At 47.5% G+C, this 22,684-nt stretch overlaps 1 protein-coding gene across 2 annotated transcripts in view; it reads right to left on the bottom strand.

Moving 5' to 3' along the window:
• The window catches only part of RELL1 (RELT like 1), a 117,678-nt gene extending 102,867 nt beyond the window's left edge, over window positions 1-14,811 (bottom strand). The window contains exon 1 of one of the 2 annotated variants that reach the window (XM_085642289.1): window positions 14,620-14,811. In XM_085642289.1, coding sequence (XP_085498415.1) covers window positions 14,620-14,656 — 37 coding nt within the window. In that variant the 5' untranslated portion in view covers window positions 14,657-14,811. The remainder of the gene's footprint in view (window positions 1-14,619) is intronic. The other variant, XM_085642288.1, reaches the window with a different exon arrangement.
• Window positions 14,812-22,684: the final 7,873 nt, after the last annotated feature.

The raw sequence follows: 22,684 nt of genomic DNA, 5'->3' as shown, positions 1-22,684 counted from the left end.
TCTGGTGCATCTTTGTCCTATAGTGGCTGTGGGCTAGAGTTGCAGAGATAGCACACCAATGACACTGAGGGTGGCAAAAACCAAAGCAAGCTAAGGTCATAATTACTGTTCCTCTGCATGGACAGCAATCCCTGTAATAACTGAAGAGCCCTACTCATGCTTCTGGACCAAATTAAGCATGGACTGCGGTGGTTTTCCCTATGCCAGGACTGACATATTGATCATGGATAGCCATTCCAAATACCCAGTAGTGCAACTAATGCTTTCAACTACCTTTTTTTAAGTTAAAACCCACCATAGAGAAATTCACTCCTCGGAAAATTATAAAAATATTACCAGACCTGTAGGTCTAGTAACTTAAATAATCTGCTCAGCCTAACTGTAATGCGCAAATCTTATATTTCACCAAGTCGCCTTTTTCTTTATTATCACACGCAAAAGCACCTTCAACTATGCGACTTCAGCATGTCTGCTTTACAAAAACCTCTTTTGTTTGATTTAATCGACTAAACTTATGCTTAATGTATAATATAAATCTAGCCCGCCACATATAGGGTACACATGACCCTCGACTTGCCTCTTAGTTCATCAACAGCACTATCTTCAGGGCGGGGGCAGTAATAGGAATTCTGGCAATATTTGCACATCACCAAGTAAAGTATTCTGATTTGTTTAGTGCTCTTCTAATAGTGGATAAATGTTTTTATATTTGTACTGTTCATTTACAAGCCATTTAAATGTTTTGTGTTAGAAACCCACCGACAGCCTTTCCTTTCACAGCGATTGGCAGACTGAATCTTCTAACCACCAGACAAACGCAGCTCAAGCAGAAAGCCACAAATGACAAGCCTGGCTGGGTTGGCTGGGCTAAACCCCAACACTGTGGGTGGGTGATCATGCAGGAATCAAGGACAGACACCCCAGGTGGAAATTCAGAATGCTGTCTGAAAGATAACTGTGGCTCAAAACAAAGGTCTAGGGAGCAATGGTAATGGCACAAAGAGGGAGGGAAGTCACAACAGGATAGGGCCTTTATTGAATAAAGTTGTGAGACTCATACGGGTGGTTGAAGAGGACGGGAGATTGGGATCTTGCTGGAAGTGGCTTTTCCTGCAGTCATCCCCAAACTTTTTGCCTTCACCCTTTTGTTTTTTTAACCCGTTTTTGTTGGCTTTTAATTCTTTGTGCACTTTACCGCTGCTAACCAGTGCTTAAGTGTGTGTGCTCTCTCCTTTAAACATGGTAGAATTGGTGTGCACCCAACTGGCCTATTTTAGTTTACTTTTAAGTCTCTAAGTGGTACTACATGTTCCCAGGGCCTGTAAATTAAATGTTACTATCCACTTAAGTAGCCTTTCAAAATGTCTAAGGCCTGCCATTGCAGCTTGCGTGTGCATTTTTTGAAACTGCCATTTACAGTTTGCAAAATTAACCTTTTGCCAGGCTCAAACCTTCCTTTTAGGCTGAGCCTCCGAAACCTGTAGTATACACTTTGTGGGCTTACATCCCGCCCTTTGCTTCTTATTTGCTACTTGGATTTACCTTCCAAAATGCTTGCTTGCTAGTGTTGAATCCTTCCTCTTTGTTCCTCCTTTTTGTCTTTCGTTTCCTCCAACAAAGCAGGATCCAAGTACGCATCTTTACTCTTTGGCTGTTTACCTGTTGTTTGGGGGACTATTTTTATCTTTGCTTCCTGCTCATAGCTACTTGCATTTAAATGCAACATTCGTCCCACCCATCTCCTCCCATGTGCTGCATACCAGTCCCAATTACCCCTGCATCGTGGTTGTTTTTTGAATTTTCTTTGCAATGCTGTTGAAAATACGGTGTTAAGATTAGAACAGCTGTTCTGTCGGATTTCTGTGGAGCACATAAGACATCAGTAAATGCCATTACCAAAGCTGCTCTGACACACATAAGATTTAAGACTATTTACGATGTGGGTGTGCTTTTGAGGTCTGCAGCAGCTTGAGTGGAGCCCGTGGAGGCCAGCAGCAGTTCCTCCTTGCCCTAGCAGCCGCATACTGCCTCTGCAATTAAAAGCTGGAACTTCTTCCGCCAGAGGATCGTACTGGTCATCCCGACTGAAAAGCCAGAAGCTGCTCTACCACACATCAGATGACTTAGTATTGGCCTAGCTTGATAGTTGTATTGTTGTTCTTCAGAGCGAACATTTTTAATATAGCAGAAACATCACCACAATAGGATTGCGTGTCAATGATATTTATTCTGCTGCAGCAGCGGGAGGCTCCTTCAAGGAGAACATTGCGCTTGGTTACGAGAATAAAGACGATGTTCCCTCTGAAGCAGGCGGCAAATATGACTTTTTACGACTCTCACTAGAGCGGAGGAGCTTGCCCACTCTGTTGATTTGTCCTGCTTTTTTAACCCAGACATGTGTGTACAGTAGGGGGGGGGGGTATTCAGCAGCATGGGGGAGTGGGGGAGCGAGTGCAGTGCATGGAGACTTTGTTACACTGCAACTAAACTAATGGACCTTCAGATTAGTAGGCCTGCAATTTAATTTCTTTGGAGGGGAATGTCGTGGGAGGGGGCACTGGCGGGGCCACAGCTGTGCCGTTTGCCAGAGCATAAGAACGGGGGCACATTTGGAATCTGAAACATACATGACCCACAAAGCATTGGCCATCCCCGGAGCCAGGACCAAAGGAAATGATGGACGGAGTGTTGAACATTGCAAGCTCTCACCCCCAGTCAACTGATCTGGGTTTAATCCATCACCGTTCTTTAGCCCACTCTGTCACCCCAGTTCAGACATGGCCATATGCAAATCAGTCTGACCCTGTGCCTCATGGGAACAGTCCAGCCCGAACTGCCAAGCCATGTCTTCCCTGGACCGGAAACAAGCTTCCTAGGACCGGTTTCTGGCATTTCAGCCGTCTTCAGCCAGGCTTGCTTGAATCCACTGGCAAAGTGAGCAAGGGACTCACGTCTGAGCATACCCTGCCAACTTATGGCGAACAAAGCAAAAACCAAAGGAAATGATGGACGGAGTGTTGAACATTGCAAGCACTCACCCCCAGTCAACTGATCTGGGTTTAATCCATCACCGTTCTTTAGCCCACTCTGCCACCCCAGTTCAGACATGGCCATATGCAAATCAGTCTGACCCTGTGCCTCATGGGAACAGTCCAGCCCGAACTGCCAAGCCATGTCTTCCCTGGACCGGAAACAAGCTTCCTAGGACCGGTTTCTGGCATTTCAGACTGATTTGCATATGGCCATGTCTGAACTGGGGTGGCAGAGTGGGCTAAAGAACGGTGATGGATCCAACCCAGATCTGTTGACTGGGTGTGAGTGTTTGATTGGTTCTGATGCTCCGTCCATCACCACCCCCTTTTGTATCCCCGGAGCCAGGGTCAGTCATGGCAGGGTCTCTGCACTGTCTGCAGCCTTCACAGTAAGCCCCAAACCGAAATATAGACAGCTGTTATTCAGAAAGTATTTGTAGAGGAGTAGCACAGAGTGCTAACTGAATGCCATCTAGGCACTTGCATGACAGTTTAATGTGCTGGAATACTGACAGATTGTAGTTAATGGAAACGGAGGGGTCTGAACACGTGACAACACTTTCACACTGTCTGCTGCTGTCTTTAAGGAACTGAGCAGGTACGGGAGATAGAGCCCCAGAACACTGTGGCGGGACTGAGAAAAGCAGAGGCAGTCAGGCTGCCCAAGGCTTGTAGGGCTGGGACCCAGTCAATGACGTGACAGTCACTAGTCAGACTCTGCTCATGTGAGGCTGATCTGGGAATGAATAGGTAAATCTATCCAATCCCGGCTCTGACTGACATGCGACTCTCAACCACATGTGCCTTTGAGATGTGGGAGGTTCCTGTAACTCATGACTTCTTGATAGGTCAGCGCGTCGCAGTCAGTGACAAAGTTTATGTTATGTCTCTCCCAAGGGGAGAAGGCACCCATTGGCATAGTCCTAAATTATGAACCTAGAGATGAGAGCTACTTTCCCACCTTTGCCACATGGCATGATCCTGGGCACATGGCTTAACTTTTGGGCCTCATTTCCATGGTCTGCAAAAATACCATGCAACATTGGAACTAAACATATGACAGACCTCAAGGCTGTGGAGCGCATTCCACGTGATATTTGACTATCAGCACCCAATGACCACAAGTTAACACGCAGCAACAGGGACACTGATGCATCCACTTCAGGGATCTGCTTTTGACCGCCTGGTCATTGGTTCGAATCCTAGCGCCTGCACACACCCTTTGGAGAAGAACCATTGAGAGAGCAACAATAAACAGCTGTTATTCAGTGCCAAGATGCCCGCAGGGGTGAGCATGTGCTTTCAAATGTGTTCTAATTAGCAGGGCAAATGATGTACCGGGTTCTGAGGTTGTTTCAAAGTACCTGCATGCCGGCATCAGCTCCAATCCTGCAAGCCTTTCTGAGGAACCGACTTGTCTGTCCTCCCAGTTTATCTGTAGACCAACCCACCTCTGCCCCACTATCCTACAACTCTTCCTTTCAGACTTAGATAGAACATAGCGGTGAATCAAGCTGCATGGTGCACTGTACATACACCAACGGGGGGGGAGCTGTGCATAAGGTTCCTAAAGGCATTCATTCGAATACTTTAAGGAGGCTCACAAATGTCTATCTTGAGGCTCGCAAATGTGTCTATTTTTTCCAATACCCATATCTTGGATTCGACTATTCTTGTGGAGCACACAGCAGAGTAAAATGTCTCTAGGTGCGATAAGAAATACATGTTCTGTACGAGTCCCATACCCACCCACGATCTTGAACAGGGTTTTCAAAATGCTATTATTCTCTGTAATTATGTTACCGCCGTGACAGGCTGTGATGCCACGATGTTCAGTCCTGCAGAGGGAGCCTGCCTCAGTCAGCCCATGTTTACTTCCGTGTTTACAGTGCCACAATTTGTAATGCTTGTTCATTATAGTGAACAGCTTTGGAACGCATATACAACATAAAGTTATAGACTGAGTCAAGGGGTTGTTTTTCACCTCGCGATCTAAGTGACGTTATAGACAGTTTGAGTTTAGGAACACAGCCAAAGGGGCTTGACAAGATATGACAACATTTCAGTTGTTTTAGTTGTGCATGTAAATTCGCCCGCAAAGCTCACGGGATGCAGGTGCGGTGTACCGATAGAATAAGCACAAATATTATTGAAAAGTATTTTTTTTTTAGCAGGATCCTTCGGTACAGTCACATGTATCAGGGGCATGTTTTAGCCTACACCCTTCACAGTTGCCACTTTTTGTGTAAGTATGGAGATGCCACACTAATCACCATTTTTAAACCTTTTCCTCTTTGAGTAGCTTCTCGCACTTTCATTTTGTTTTAGCATCTCCTATGACATTACAGCCATCCCATTCACCAACAGCCCGCCCTCACGTTCATCACCTCCATCCACTCTCCCGTTCACCAGCCCCACCCGCCTTCCAGTTTACTACCACCACCCAATTACCAAAGGCTATAGCTTGCCCATAAGCAAGACCTATTGGTTCTGCCAATGCTTGTTAATACATATAAGTCGCCCCCAGTATAGGCCCTGGACAGCCCAGAGAGCAGTGTGCAATATATTTAAAAAATAGAACATGTACTTTTCAGTTTTACTTGTTCTGGTAGCGAAAAACTCTTAAATTTTTTTGTCACTACTGCAAGGCCTCTTTCTCACATAGGATAACATGAGCCTTATTACATTTAATAAGATCTAACTTTCAAATGGAAACAGGTAACTAGTTAATGTTTGGTGTCTTTGGAATTGTATTGAAAAATCATCTCTTATGGTCAAGTCGAATTTTAAATTACAAATTTTGAAAATGCCACTTTCAGAAAGTTCATCAAGAGACCAAGGACCAAATCCTGGCCTGCGTGTGCACTACAAAAAAACACATGAAGAGTGTGAACACAATATAAACAATTCTTGAAGCAATGTTTTCAAAACTTAAACACCGGAAAACAGAATGTAAATGTCCATCTTCAATGAGATTCCATCTTCAAAAGGGAAGCAACGAAACTCCACCTTTGGCTCGTCAAATTCATGTTTATTTAACAAGCAAAACAATTGACTTTCTTGCGAAAAATGAAATGTTCCTACCAATGCATTTCGCGCTTAAAACCATAGCCCTTTGTCAGGGGAATCTGTAGGTCAATACATTCAGCGCAATCCATAGTTACATAAATTTAAAAGTGAACAAACATGTATATCAGTACAGCTCGAAAGACCTAAAGATGGCATGCTAGAATAACTGAAAACTTTAACGACAGTCAAAAAATCCAAAAGGACCTCAAGTAAAGAAGGAAGTGTACATCAAGTTCACATGCCAAGCTTTCCATGCTGGCTGCATGCTGACTGTTACAGCAAACGAGCAGAATTGAAATTTAAGGTGTATAGAAAAAGAACCAAAGTGAAAAACTACCAATGGTTAAAACCAAAAGTCCCAAGAATCTGTAGTACATCTATTGTGAATGTGACCCGTGTGAACAGTGTAGCCTGCCGAAGAGAACGGTCTCCCGTGACATGCTGTGCTAATTAAGTAGCGCGTACCTTATAGCAAGAAGTTCTGAAATAACAAGCCAATGACCGCAAGTACTCAGGTCTATATAAAGAAACCTAATGTCAAAAAACGTACCGAAAACATTTAGGGGTAGAGAAAATCACAATAACAGAAGTCCCGACTTACCGGGTCAGCGCGAGCATAAGCGAGCCTGTAAACGTTTCCCCCCATAGTCCTACGTGCAGACTGAGGCACATAAAAAAAAACAGAAACAACAGTGGCGCGCATGCGCTTCATGTATCGTGCCTTGACCAACCCGGAAATAAAGAGTGAAAGACTCAAAGGAGTCAATGGAAATAGATGAAACATCAACAAGTTGTGAAAAAAAGACTAAACTCCAGATCTTAGATTTAAAAGGAACCCGAAAGGCTGCTAAAGAATGAATGGGAAATACGAATTAACATGAAAATGGGCAATGTGAAAATTGCTGAAAAGTATGAAAAACATAATCCATATAAAATAAGTCATGAAAGGGTATGATACAGTTCAGTAACATGAAGAGGTGCAGTGCCACATGTATAAGGAAAAAAATCCACAAACAGTATTTGAACTTGCAAGCAAAAAAATGTTACATATGCACCCTAAATTACGTGCTTAATAACACTCAAATGAAATGCTCTACTGCCGTGTGCTAAACATAAGTTACATTGTTGAAGTTCCTCTCTGTGAAAGACAATAAGTGATTGCACAGAAAAATTTGAAAAAATGAAATAGTCAAACATGCAGGAAAACAATAATCCAAATCAATGGTAGTCTATGATAATGTCTGCTATATACATGGTAACACCTTACAGAAAACATGAAAATTCAATCCTGTTGTTTAAACCTCTAGGAGTCAGGATGTCGAGAAAACGTATCCAATATGTTTCTTATTGGGCTAATAGTTTAGACATGTCTTTATCCGCCTGCAAAGTTACCACCTCAAGAATGGTGTATCTAAGTTGAGCACTTGTTTGATGGTACTCAAGCCAGTGCGTTGCCAGAGACGAACTTAAAGTTTTAGTGCGTATTCGGCTCTTGTGTTCAGTAATTCTGGTGCGCAAGGATCTTTCTGTATTGCCCATGTAGTATAAGCAACATATCGCATAAATAATCATAAAGTTGGCATTTTCTTGCCTTAGCCATTTAGTGCATGCAGCTGGTCACTGGGTCACATTACTACATGTAGTGGGGCTTTGTGTATTCTTCTAGACAGCCACACACAATATATGGCTTAGGTGTGCTTGGATGAAGCCATCAGTGGCAAGATGGGAGTGTGAAACCTCTAGAAACGTTTCTCACTTCAAAGGAGGCACCAGGTATAAATATTGTACCACAGAAACGACCTCTTCACTACACATCTGGACCTCAGGACACTTTGCCAGGAAGGACTACTGTACTGCTGAAAGGACTGTCATTCTGCTGAACTGCTGCCCTGCTGGATTGTTTGCTGCCCTCCTGCCTGAGTAAGAGCGGATTTGGATTGGCACCTAAACCCAGGACTCCCAGAGTGAATCCAAGGGCTAGTCTGCAGGCCTCCTGTTCAGAGCCACAGGGGCATAACAGGCTCCCAAACACCTGCACTAGCACCCAGATCCAGCTGGAGCAAGACCTCCAAGTGCTGTCTTTCAGGCCCTGAACCCTTGGTGTGGCCTCAGTAGAGCTGAATCGAAGGTTTTAGGCTCTTCACAACAGCAAGCGGCCCAGTCTCCGCCAAAAATTTGTCGCTGGCATTGCCGTTCAACAAGAAATTCCGTCAGTCGGAATCTTCGTGCTACAGCATCGACTGCTCGCAGGGAGCCTAATCGCGAAGCTCCAGCATGACCGCCCCCTGCAACAGGATCTTTGTGCTATAGCGACGATCATCCATGACGTCCAGCCTGTTCTTCGCGCTGCAACGATGACCATCTGCGACACTTCCTTGCTCCTCATGGCCCTCTTAACTGCGAAAGGGACTTTTCCGATGGACTGAGAAGAGAACATTTGAGCAGGACTAACCTGGTCCCTGTATCCGATCTGCACTCCATCGCGGTCAGCCTGAACTTGCGACTTTTTCCCAGTCTTGCAGAACCAGATAGCTGCGAGGGGCGCGTTGGTCTTTTTGGTTCTATTACACTTAAAATATTTAAATTACCATATCTCCGGATCTACTAATTACATGTTTGTGCTTTTGGTTTTGTTTTACTACATTTACTCAATTTTTAGGTCTTGCCTGAGCCAGCGCTTTAGCGCTGCTCTCTCTCTCGAGAGAGAGCTTTTGTAAAAGGGGGATCTGGAAGTGCAAACAGTGCTTTTCAGGCCTCCAAATACAGTGCATGTGCGCCGGGCGCGCGCACCATTTGGCAGCCTGAAAAGCACTGCCTGATCACTTTCCAGGCCGCTTTGATGTCCTCAGTGAGCCGCGCGGCCACTGAGGACATCAAAGTGCACACCATTTGCCACCCCCTTCCTGCTTGTTATTGTCTACCTAGGTGTTAAAGCGCTGCCTCGTGTGGTTTCTATCTATTTTGTTTCTCCTTCCTGTTCGTCCTTGTTTCCTTTGATCCCTATCTTTCCCTTTCTCAATCTCACCCTCTCCCTGCCTTTTACAACTGCGGCCGCACCACTGTGCCCGCCCCCACTCCCCCCTCATCAGCTTCAGTGCGCGCTTGTTCCAATATGCCACGGGGTGACGTGAAACAAAGTGAAAGCAATCTCCGTTGGACGCAGACTCTTACACTGAAAAAGTACATCTGAGAGTTTGTATGATGAGCCCTTTTCACTCTACGCTGTGCCTTTCTTTTAGCATTGTACAGGGAACAGCTGGTAGTCCACTGCAGATAGTATGACGTGCAGTAATAACTGATGGACTTCCCAGCCATCATTTTATGGATAGCATCTACATAATGCCTACCGGGCAAAGCGAAAAAAAAGACTCTTTCTTGTTGAATCGCTTGCAGAAATTGTCACTTAAAGCGTCACGCGTGAGGCAGGCCAATGCCACCCAACAGCACACTGTAAACCTAGAAATATCACACATATGCACCCTGAAAACGTGTCAGTTATGACCTCATACACTCTCCTGGGCGATGCGGCTAGCCGCTATGTGATGACAAGGCAGTCAGCCAGCCATACATTAAAGTAAACAAGCCCTCCTATTCACGGCAGACTGTTGTGGAGAAAGAATATTGGGCAGCACGTCTTTACAGTGTTACGGGAGTTGGCCGAACTGCGTACGTTTTATCCCAGCCATCTAGACAAAGAACACTCACTGCATTTATGAGGGTTGTAAACTACCACAGGAGCGAATGCAAATAAAGACCCAAGAGAACACGGCTAGTGCGCAGGTAACTCAATATATTTTTTTTGTGTGCAGATTTATATAGCGTGAACTCGACTCGAAGGTGTTGGAGCTCTTTACACGAGCCCCAGTTACGTTACACAAGGACACATTCATTATTTGGTAGACGCAGGGAGATTAAGTGATTTGCCCAGAATCACAGGATGTTGAACAGAATGCACAGATCACGGCCCTCGCACCGGAGGGACTCGCTGTGTGCACTCACAGATGCACACAGCTTGCACGCTTAACTTTCGACAACAATGCAAACATTTGCTCAAAATGACACTATGAACGGTACTGCTGGCTAACAAGTGAGGCTTGGCTGAAAATATATCCCACGACACACACACCGCCACTCAGCAGCGATGCAAAACATGTACTGCACTGCCCCTCCCAACCTGAAACTAAAGAACCCTTGTATTGCAAGCATATTTGGGTCACAGCCAGGGGAATCCCTGTGAAGTATTGCAGCTGGTTCACTTTACCTTTATTATCAATGACACACAAGGGATGTCACACACACAAGAAAACCACACACACAGATACATCTGGTATGAAGTCTGAACATGAGGAACTGCACGGATTAGAAGTGGGGGTGAAACAACAAATACCAGCATTTGAGCCAGAAACACAGGAGAGGCGGGTTGGTAGGGATTCTGCTCCACTCTGCATGGGTAACTGCTCATTGGATGTATGTCGTTACAACGCACACTTTTACAACGCATGCACTTACAACGCATTTTTTACAACGCAAAATCCATTACAACGCACTACACTTACAACGCATGACACTTCAACGCATTTTTAAAAACTACCTTTACATCGCATACCATTACAACGCATAATATTAAATTGCATTTAAGGTAAGTATTAGATAGTATAGGGGTAAAAATTACTTTTCTAACTCCAGGGGGTGCAACAGTAGGGTAAGTGTTGGATAGTATAGGGGTAAAAATTACTATTCTAACTCCAGGGGGTGCAACAGTAGGTTAAGTGTTGGATAGTATAGGGGTAAAAATTGCTATTCTAACTCCAGGGGGTGCAACAGTAGGGTAAGTGTTGGATAGTATAGGGGTAAAAATTACTATTCTAACTCCAGGGGGTGCAACAGTAGGGTAAGTGTTGGATAGTATAGGGGTAAAAATTACTATTCTAACTCCAGGGGGTGCAACAGTAGGGTACGTGTTGGATAGTATAGGGGTAAAAATTGCTATTCTAACTCCAGGGGGTGCAACAGTAGGGTAAGTGTTGGATAGTATAGGGGTAAAAATTGCTATTCTAACTCCAGGGGGTGCAACAGTAGGGTAAGTGTTGGATAGTATAGGGGTAAAAATTACTATTCTAACTCCAGGGGGTGCAACAGTAGGGTAAGTGTTGGATAGTATAGGGGTAAAAATTACTATTCTAACTCCAGGGGGTGCAACAGTAGGGTAAGTGTTGGATAGTATAGGGGTAAAAATTACTATTCTAACTCCAGGGGGTGCAACAGTAGGGTAAGTGTTGGATAGTATAGGGGTAAAAATTGCTATTCTAACTCTAGGGGGTGCAACAGTAGGGTAAGTGTTGGATAGTATAGGGGTAAAAATTGCTATTCTAACTCCAGGGGGTGCAACAGTAGGGTAAGTGTTGGATAGTATAGGGGTAAAAATTACTATTCTAACTCCAGGGAGTGCAACAGTAGGGTAAGTGTTGGATAGTATAGGGGTAAAATTTGCTATTCTAACTCCAGGGGGTGCAACAGTAGGGTAAGTGTTGGATAGTGTAGTGTAATATTATGCGTTGTAATGGTAGGCGTTGTAATGGAATGCGTTGTAAAGGTAGTTTTTAAAATTGCGTTGTAGTGTCATGCGTTGTAAGTGTAGTGCGTTGTAATGGATTTTGCGTTGTAAAAAATGCGTTGTAAGTGTAGTGCGTTGTAAAGGTTGTTCCCCTGCTCATTGCATCACTCCCGGCTGCAGCCCCCACATTCTGCACTGTAGGCTGGGCATAACACTCGCCATATCTTCATCCGCGCAGGCCATCTTTACCCTGCTGTACACTGGGCAATCACCTGCCATTGTTACTCATCATAGTAGCACCACTACCAGCGGCCGGTATGGGAGTAGGGCAGTGCCTGCTGTTGTAAAGTGGATATGGTGCTACTATGTGCTAGTCCGCATAACCCCTCAACCCCCTAACTATTCTATTGGTGATTTACCAGCTACGATGGGAGCGATGACCCGTGTGGTGGCTTAACCAGACGGACACCAGCAGCATCGGATTCAGGACAAACTCAGGGCCAATTGTTTTTTTTGTTGTTGTTTTATTTTTATATAGCACGAACTTGAGCGAAAGGTGTGTATTTATGTTGCAATGAGTAGAGTACATAACTACACTCAACATAATACCGCTCAGTACCACATAATTACACATCACATAATTACCCTGTATTCAGTACAACATAAATACACTCCACATACCACTCAGTACTACATAATTGCACGCCACGTAATTACTCTCTACTTAATGCAACATAAATACTCTCCACACAATTCCAATCTGTGCCACATAATTACATTGTACTCAATGCAACATAAATGCACACCTTTCACTCAAGTTCGTGCTATATAAAAATAAAACAAAAAAAATAAAACAATTGCAATGCAATAGGTCTCACATTACTGAATCTTGGAGTTTCTAGTGTTGCATCATTATTAGCAATGCCAACAGCTCAAACTTTTATAATGCGAGACCTATTGCATTGCAAATGCTTGTTCTAAATTGCTGTGGGATCCTTTTTGTAGTGTGTTTTCACTATGTTACTGTTTGAAGGGTAGCACAATTACTTTACACGTTGCCTCGAAGTTAAGTCTGACTGCTCTGTGCCAAGCTACCTGGGAGTAGAGCACAGGTTAATTTGGGGTTTTCTTGTGACTAAACCCTTACCAGGATTGCGATTGCTGCTTGAGTACCAGTAATCCATGTTAAATAAATGAGATGTGGACCCCTCCAGGCCAATTCCAACGCGCTGCCATGCTGCGTGCATCGTTACTCTTTTGCGGCCCGACAGCCAACCTCACGGCCTTGACCGGTCCTAGGGCCGAAGACATTTTTACTCGCAACACGCTCAGGATACAGCCATTGTGATGCTTCTGACTATTCCTTGGTCGCATTGGACTTTTACGTGGTGATGGGCTCGGAGCTCTGTGGGTGTTATTGCTTATTGTTTACAATACATTTTGTTCGAGTTCTTTTAATGCATTGTCTCCTTGTCTGTGTGTTTGTTGTGCATTTGCTTAAATGGAAAACTTCAAAATAATAAACAACAAATAAAGCAGCCTTTCAATAAATATAAAAAATAATGTATATGCGCGTTTCTTTGTATATAACAAAATTAACCCAAAGAAACTAAACCACTGGCGGTAGACAATCCTTTCCAAACGTGCACTGACAGCCGTTGAACTGGGACCGAAAGTAAGCAGCCAGAGCAGGCCTTTGATGGAATAGCTCCCCGAGCAGAAATACATTTGGCGCCCTCGCCGCAGTTGTTGAATGAGACAGCAGGGGTCCGTTTGTAGTCAGAGGTCAGCTCCTGACTGATAACTTCGCAGCAGTGACTGGTGTTGAAAGAAACACCTCACCAAAATCACTCACAGCTCTTGTCTTTACAATGGTGCCAAGTTGTTTGTTGGGGGTGGCGTTTGCGTGTGGCCGCAGGGGGTGGGAGGGTAGGTCAGAGAAAAGGTCCGATGGAGCGTTAAGAAACCTCCTGCGGCACCTGAACAAGTGATTACAAGCACTTAATACAATTACTGGACGCTGCTGCATGCATGATCGCAATGCAAACAGCTCTGTGCGCCTCTCTCAAGACTGACGGCCGGTGCCCAACTCGCCCATTCCGAAAAAAGCACCACCGGACCTATTATCGCCAGGATTTGATGATAGCTGTGAACATCTGAATTAAGGTTTGGGCTGAGGCAATCCTACACTGAAAACTAAGCAAAACGGCAGCGTATTGAATCGGTATATGTTCCTGCGTCTGAGAGAGACATCACAAGAGCAGAGCAGGAAACGCCCTGTCTGCACCTCGCCACAGAGGGGCGTTCTCCTGCTCTCCCGAGAGGCAGTGACAGCAGATGACTCTGAGCAACCAAGGCATGCAAAATAAAAATTAAAAAAAACACGACTGCAGGTTATGACTCAAATGTGCAGAATTACAGGCGTTGGGAGAGGACACTCTGAGGGCTGCACACTTCACGCGACTCTTTACAACTGCTGGCGTGTCACCGGTCTAATGTCCTCACAGCACACAGAGGTGGGGAGCGTTTACATTCCCTGCTATAAGGTCAAGGGGCGTTACAGGAAGAGCCAGACAAACTCAGGAAGACGCGACGGCAACGCAGCAGCAGTGGTGGGGGGAGGAGGGAGTTCAATTGCAGTTTAGCCTCAATTCCTAGAGTTGAGTGGACGGAGCTCCCACGCTTCATGCGGGGACCGGTACAAATGCACATCAGGCGCCTGGCATGCTACAGGAGCTTTATCGCGTTCCGGTCTGTCGATAAGGTTCGGGCAGCACACATCGGTTCCTTCCCCGCAATGTGAACGCAGCAGTAAGTTCAACTTTACGAAGCAAACACCCCGCGTCTTCACGAGGGCACGCCCCCAGTATACCCCACACGTACACACAGACACTCGCGCCCCGCGCAGTAAACTTCGCAAGGACAAACCGCGCTCACGTGGCTGCGATAGCGGGGCGCACTCACCTGTGAGATTCATCCCGCCAGAGGTATCGGTCAGCATCAGGACTCCCCTTAGCTCCCAACGCTGCTCGATAACCGGCAGAGACCGCGGGCAGCCCTACACTTCCCGGCGCCGCCCATGGCCCAGCCCCCCTTGCCAAGGTCTCCGCCTATACTCAGTAATGACAGCGCTGCCTGGATGCACCCAGGCCTGCTGGCTGCTTCCCGGGACTGGCGCGCAGTCCAAGCAACGCGGGAATCGGGATGTGGACTGTTGGAACGGGGGCCGGCTTTAGGGCTGGTGGCGCCCCGTGCGAATGTGGTGGTTGGTGCCCCCTCCCCCCCCCAGACCTTCTCTTCCATGAACTCCCGCAGTACCAAACTTTAACTATGACCCTCAAGTCTCCATAACCACTTCCTCTCCTTCTTGTCTTTTGTTTTATAGCGCTACTTAGTCTAGTTTTGGGTGTCAGTGCACTTTACATCACACATATTACAGAGAGACAATGTGTAAATCAGTGTATAAGAAATGTTACATAATAACGAGGACTCCACGGATTTGGAGTCGCATGTCACCCATACATGAAGGCAGTATAGGTTACAGAGCGCTTGATCTAGAATAGCAAAAACTCAGAATCTGAAACTACCACTATGGATGGGGCTTTTCTTCCCAAGCGAACCCTTTTGCAACATAGGGATAATGAAAGACGGGAGAAAATCATAAAGTTCTAATCTATACCATGCAGATTGCATATAGCTCTTTGATTACAGTTAATAGATAGCTCACTGTTCTATGTTAGGATTTTCACTTATAAACTGCAACGAACAAAAGGATTTCGCTGACAAAAGCAGTAACCCACTGACCTATTTACAGTATATACACTTTGTGATCTGCATGGTACACATTCTTTGCAGCAGGGATATTCACCCTCTGCACTACTTTATCATGAGTCAGAATTTCCACTAGACAAAACTAGATCTTTCTCCAGAATTACATTAATCACCAGAGTTATCTTGACATTGCCTGAAAATTGCGGGAGGCAAGGAACACTGCAGCAGGTGCTTTTAAATACACAGTGTATTTGACAACACTGCGCCCGGTGCAGTGGCACCGATCGAACCGCCCTAGAGCCGGCCCTGGTTGAAATCGGTACACCCTCGTGTATTAGCAGCCACCATTGAGCAAAGTACTCAATACCTAGTAATTGGCCACGCCCTAAGAACAACAGAAATTCCAGAGTCATGGTGAGGCTCTATTATTAGTCCAATATTCAAGCAAGGAATGAGATGCGACCCAAATAACTACACCCTTATAGCCCTGATTGACACTGAGGCTAAATATTATGCAGGCATAGTCCTTAAAGATCTGGTCGCCTGGTCTACAAGAAACAACATTATACCAATGACCCAAAAGGGTTTTCGGCAAGGAACCACAACAAATAATATGGCCTTAACCATGCTCATGGATGCAGCGAAGCAAGGTAAATATCCCCTATACCTTTGCTTCATCGACTACTCCGCGGCCTTCGATCACGTAGATCGTTCCAAACTTTGGTTAAAGCTGAAAGAATGGGGGATTCCGCTAACCCTTCTAGACCAACTCGTACAGTTGCACACCGACACATGGGTCAGAATTAAATTAGGCGCTGGAAGGCACCTCTCAAGAAAAATCACTACAAGGAAGGGCTTAAAGCAAGGATGCGTTTTGGTCCCTTTGCTCTTCAGCCTCTTCCTGGCGGACCTGCCAGCAGAACTGGATGCTTGCTCCTCACACTCCCCGAAGCTAGGAGCATCGGCATTGACAAATCTACTTTACGCTGATGACCTAGGGCTGATCAGCAGAACTCCGATATGACTTCAGCACTTGTTAGATGTCACCCACAGTTTTTCACATCGGAACATATTAAAAATAAATTTAAAAAAATCAAAAGTTTCCGACAACCGCCCGGTTGACCTCCTGGTCGAGGAACTCATCCTCCAACAGTTGGCCCCTGCAGGCCTAAGTAAGTTCTTTGCCGTGGAGCGGGCCCATCGAGTTACGGGCGGTCGGCCACGGCCGGGGGCCCCCCCGAGGCCTATCGTGGCCAAACTGTTCCACTATAGAGACCGAGATGCGATTCTGCAGGCCTCACGGGTCCACGGCCCGGTTCGTCATGAGAACTCATCCATTAACTTTTATCCGGACTTTACCCAACTTGTCCAGAAACAGCGGATGGGATTCCAGGGGGTGAAGCGTCGTCTCCGTGAACTGGGCCTAAAGTACTCTATGCTCTACCCTGCAAAACTCCGAGTGGAACATGAGGATCGGACTGCCTTTTTTGACTCTCCTGTGGCCGTGAGTGACTGGCTGGACTTGCTGCCGGACAGAGGTGGCCGTCCCGGGCCCTCTGCAGGCGCCGAAGGTGACGGGTCCCCTTTGGAGTGACTTTTGGTCCTTGATTTTGCCATTTTGCATTGTTCAGCTGGGTTTTACTTCTTTTGTTCATTTTGTCTCACTAGGACCTGTGTGGGGGGCGGGCGGGGACGGGTCCCTTTCCTCCTCCGGGGTCTTTTCGTAGAATGGGGTTAGTAGGGCGACAGGCACACTGCAAGTTGGGGGGGTTTTTTGGCCCGCAGGGGTGCAGGGTGGGGGGAGTTGGATTTGGGGGGGGGGTTGGGGGGAGGGAGGGGTTGTTTTGCTGTGTGTTTTTTGTTCGCAGGGCGAGGTATTGATTTTTGTCCAGATTTGGGAACTGTGCTACTGACTGGGGGGCCTTTGATCTATTGGAGGGGATGGGGGGGGACGGGTTGAGACTGATGTCATGGAACGTCAATGGGTTGGGGGATCGTATCAAACGGGGTGTAGTACTGCAGTATTTGCGTCGTCTGACTCCTGATGTGGTGTTTATCCAGGAGACGCATCTGGTTGGCAATGTTTGTCATGCAATGAACAGGGGGGGATACCGCCTCGTGGCCCATTCTGGTTTCACAACTGGTTCCAGGGGGGCGGGCATTCTCCTGCGATCCTCACTTCCGTTGGATATCACTAGGGTAATCTCGGATGACAGAGGGCGCTATGTGTGTCTGACTGGGAGGTGGGAGGGGCAGCCCCTTTCCCTGGTCTCAGTTTACGTCCCCCCGGGCCTCCAGAACTCCACCTTCGCGGACTTGGGTCGAATGCTGCTTGAACTTCCGGATGGTCTTTTGCTTATGGGCGGGGATTTTAATTCGGTGGTTTCGGGTGACCTGGATCGTCGCCCACCCAGGGCCCTCCCCGCTGCCCAGGCATGGCTTGGTGGACTGCTGGAGACCTTCGGCCTGGTGGATAGTTGGAGATTAATTCATCCGACCCAATGTCAGTACACCTTTCACTCTGGGGCGCATGGGAGTCTTTCTAGGTTAGACTATTTCCTTATGCCCGCGGCACAGACTGGTCGGATTCGAGAGGTTAGGCACCTGGCGCGGGGTATTTCCGATCATTCCCCGCTGTGGCTGCTCTTTGACACCGAGTCGCGGTCTGCAGGGCGGATCGCTCCCATTAACCCGTGGTACCTGCGAGACCCTACGACTCGCGACAGCCTGGTGAAGGCTATGGACCAATACTTCCTTGAAAACGAGGGGTTGGTGTCGTCCGCAATGTCCCTGTGGGAAGCCTTTAAAACCGTAATCCGCGGACACGCCCTCTCCCAGATAGTGGTGGCTAAGAAGCTCAAGAGTGAGGCAGTGGTGAAGCTGGAGACTGACATCTCGGGGCTGGAGTCGGCCTTGGAGACGGGTGTCACTCCGGACGGGCTCCATGCCCTCAGCCTGAAACAGTTTGAATACAGGTCTCTTGTCACTGACGCTGCCAAAACGATGTATAGGGAGCAGCAGGGTCGATTGTATGATGCCGGGGACAAGGCGGGAAAGTTGATTGCGTGGCTGGATAAGAAGGAGAGAGTGAATCGTGTGGTCCCGGAGCTGCGTGTCTCGGATGGAGTGTGTGTGACTGAGCCTGGTGAGATTGTGGAATGTTTCGCTGACCACCTCCGGGCCGTGTACTCCCCGGTGACTGATAGGGATGAGGAAGACTCTTGCCTTCTGCTGAGGGATATTGCTTTGCCCTGCCTGTCCGTCGAAGACCGTGAGCAGCTGGACGCCCCCTTGTCTGTAGATGAAATTGCAACTGCGATTCGGTCCCTTCGTTCGGGCAAGGCGATGGGTCCCAACGGTCTGCCTATTGAATTATATAAGTTGCGCCCGGATAAACTCGCGCCCTTCCTCCGTCGTATGTTTCAGGAGTCCCTTGAGGCAGGCTCCCTTCCTGACGACCAGCGTCTGGCTACGATAGTCGTGATCCCCAAGGACGGTAAGCCACGAGACCGCTGTGCCTCCTATAGGCCTATTTCACTGCTAAACGCAGAGCCTAAAATCCTGGCTAAAGTCCTTGCCAATCGTTTGTTGAGCGTCATCTGCGATTTGATTCATCCTGATCAATGCGGCTTCATCCCTCACCGTAACACCGCTCTTAACTTGCGGCGTCTTCACGGCGCCCTCGCCAGGGCGGAGTACCTCTCCGAACCAGCCGTGCTGGTTTCTTTAGACGCCACGATGGCCTTTGACACCATCGAGTGGCCATTCCTCTGGGCTGTCTTGACCAAATTCGGCTTTGGGGAGGGATTTCTTGGCTGGGTGAAGCTTCTTTACACGGGACCCATGGCTCAGGTGGTGGTTAATGGGCGGGTCTCTCGGCCCTTCGCTCTCGGTAGGGGTACGAGGCAGGGGTGCCCGTTGTCCCCTCTGCTCTTTGCTCTTGCCTTGGAGCCGCTCGCTGCTTGGCTCCGCTGGGAGCCCTCGATCAGAGGGATCCGGTGGGCCCCGGGCTTCGAGGATCGGGTCTCGTTGTATGCGGACGATATTCTCCTGTATCTCACCTCGCCGCGGCAGTCGCTTGATGTTCTCTTTGATGTTCTGACTTCCTTTGGGAGAAATTCGGGTCTAACGATCAACTGGTCTAAATCCTGTGTCTATCCTATCTCCGGTGACCCTCCTCTCTTGCCGCCTCTGCTTCCGATCCAATTATCTCTGTCCGGCTTTAAATACTTGGGAATATACGTCTCGATGGACCCGGTGGCTCGCTATGAGCAGAATCTCCTGCTTCCACTTCGGCGTTTGAGGGAGGACACGGCTCGGTGGTGTAGGCTGCCCTTGTCCCCGCTGGGTCGGGCAGCACTGTTTAAAATGATGTCCCTTCCCAGATTCCTCTATGCACTTCAGAACTCCTTCGATGTCATTCCTGTGTCCTACTTTCGGGAGGTGGAGAGCCTGCAGAGGAGACTGGTGTGGGACGGGCGGGCGCGTATCGCTCTGGCAAAGCTTACTCTCCCCTGGTACGACGGGGGCATCGCGCTTCCCGACATTCGCAGGTATTATTGGGCCTCACAGCTATCGGCCATTAACCATGCCACGTATGCGCCTGGCTTGAATCCGGCGTATGAGATGGATAAATTCCTGCTTCCCGGCGGAAACTATAACAGGGCACTTTACTCCAGCTCGGCGGGACGGACCCTCACGGGCCCTACTAAGATTGCGGTACGGATCTGGAAAGCGGCCAATGTAGCCATGGGCTGGAGTGAGCGATTAACATGTGCTACTCCTCTGTTTGCCTCCGACCGCCTGGGAAGCCTATGGACAACGAAGGGGTTTGAACGTTGGGACACGATTGGTATTAGTAGAGTGGGAGACTTATGGATTAAGGGTGCGGTTAAAACATTCGCGGCGCTCCAGAGCGAATACGAACTTACGGAAAGGGAGTTCTTCCGCTACGCCCAGATTCGGCATGCCCTGCTCTCTGTTTTTGGGGAGGGGACCAAGATCCCGGCTTCTTCGCCCCTCGAGGACCGCATACTCGATGGTCATGTCCCCGACAGTACTATCTCTTTAATTTATAAAAAACTTATCAATAGTCGGGCTGACCTCTTGGTGCGCCTCCGGGAGGCGTGGACGGGGGATGGGGTGGAACTGGACGACGAGGACTGGCAGTCCGCACTGTCGTCCCCCAAGGAAGTGGCCATTCCAGCCCGTCTACGCCTGGTCCAGCTTAAGATTCTCCACTGGGTGTATGTGACGGGTCCCCGTTTGGTCTCGATGGGATTTTCTGAAGACGGGCTCTGTAAGCGGGGATGTGGACTCAGTGCCACCTTTCTCCATATCCTTTGGGAGTGTCGCGAGGTGGCGGAATACTGGCGCCGGGTTCATGTGGTCATGGGACAAGTCACCGGGGTTGCGCTGCTGCCGGAGGTGCGTCGCTGTGTCCTGAATGTGTGGGAGCCCAATGATTATAACGCGGCTCAGACTCGGTGGGCGGCCCTGGGGAACATGATTGCCAAGAGAGATATAGCGCAGCTTTGGGGTTCCCAGCGGCCTCCCACCGTGTCCGTATGGAAGGAGAACATGGACTGGTGCATGTTCAGGGAGAAGACTGTGTATGTGGCTCGTGGTAAACCGGGGGCATGGAGTAGAATCTGGGGGCAATGGAACGCTTATCGTGGGGGTATCTGTATTCCCCCCCTAGTGGACACCGATATTGCTTTGTCCCCCTGACCCTTGATGGTTCCTTGCGACTTTGGAATAACCGAATATAGACGTTCCTCTCCCGTGACCCCCCCCAGACCTATCAGTAATCCTTCCTCTTGATAGCTATTTGAAGGTCTGAAGTAGAATCCCCCGGATGTAGCCTGACCCACATTTTTTGCCCTTATGCCTCGCCTTTTGTTTTTATTTGTTATTTATGTTAAACCTATGTATCCTGCTTCCCTAGGACTATCCGGAGCCATGTACGGGGCTGGACCCCGGGAGTCGACTACTGCCTTAACATCTGTATGATCCTCTCTGAATCTAGCGGCCGGCCCTGGTGGTTGTAGGCCCATGTTTGTAATTGATTTATTGTTCAATAAAATTTTCAAAAAAAAAAAATCAAAAGTTATGAGGGTAAACCACCGCAAGAAGTCAAATTTTAGTTGGTATATGGAAGGCAAACGCCTGGACCAAGTAACTATCTACAAATACCTGGGCGTACTCCTAGATAAAAACAACTCCTTCAAACCACAACTTGAATCTTTACGAAGGAAGGGTGTAATGACGTGTTTGGCATTAAAGCCCCTGAAGAAATTGTTGCCGGATTTAACACTTGACCCCCTTTTAAAAGTTCTACGACAAAAATTACAACCAGTAATCACCTACGGGAGCGAATCCATGAAAGGAAGAGATGCCGCTACCCTTGACTGCATAATCGCAACTTCCTACCGGGCGATATTTCAGCTCCCCAAATATGTTTCACCAGGCCAAATAAGGCTGGAATTTGGAATCCAGAGACAAGTAACAGAAAGGCAGGGAGCTTTCTTAAAGAGTTGGCACAAAATCAGAGCTGGTGAAAGAGGGTCCTTGAACAACCAACTTTGGCTAGAGTTGTCCCGCACTGGAAAACAATCAGTTAATGTCTACCTACAGAACTCTCTGCAGGCCCTTCGCCTGGCAGATGCCTGGAGCACCCCAAATGGGCCATTTGGCTTTTAAAAAAATTGTAACAAAATCGACAAGGCTCATATCGGCTATAGAGGACAAGAAATCGGTATCCAAGAGAGCTTACGGCTAGGCCATGCTTAACAACTATGATGCTCTAAAACCCCAGCCTTACCTTAAGGGCCGAATCAAGCTTCCAAAGTTGCGGCTGGGAGTCGGACCGATCAATCCGTTCCTTGCACCGTGGGAAAGAAGAGGGCCCGATCACTTGTGCCGCCTGTGTGCGAATGATACTGAGACTTTGATCCATATTATATGCACATGCAAGAAGTTAGACGACATACGGAAACGTTTGTTAAAACCACTATTCAAGCTGCACGGAGTAAGGTCCTGCAGACAGGCAGTGATGATGTGTTTTAATCCCTCCTTAGTGCAGCTAAACTGTTGCCGTACAAATTTTTTTGATCTGACAGCACAGAGACTGAAAAAGCTCGTGCTGCCAACAGTAGAGACTTACTAACGATTACAGCAGACTCTGAACTGGTTCGCTCCACAGGTTTAAAAAAAAAATAATAATATTACGCAGTTCACATAATGTTTTTAAATGGGC

Source organism: Triturus cristatus, chromosome 2_2, assembly GCF_964204655.1.
Source record: "Triturus cristatus chromosome 2_2, aTriCri1.1, whole genome shotgun sequence".
Lineage (NCBI taxonomy): Eukaryota > Metazoa > Chordata > Amphibia > Caudata > Salamandridae > Triturus > Triturus cristatus.
The sequence above is the reverse complement of the archived record's forward strand: the minus strand, read 5'-3'. Positions and strand labels throughout refer to the sequence as shown.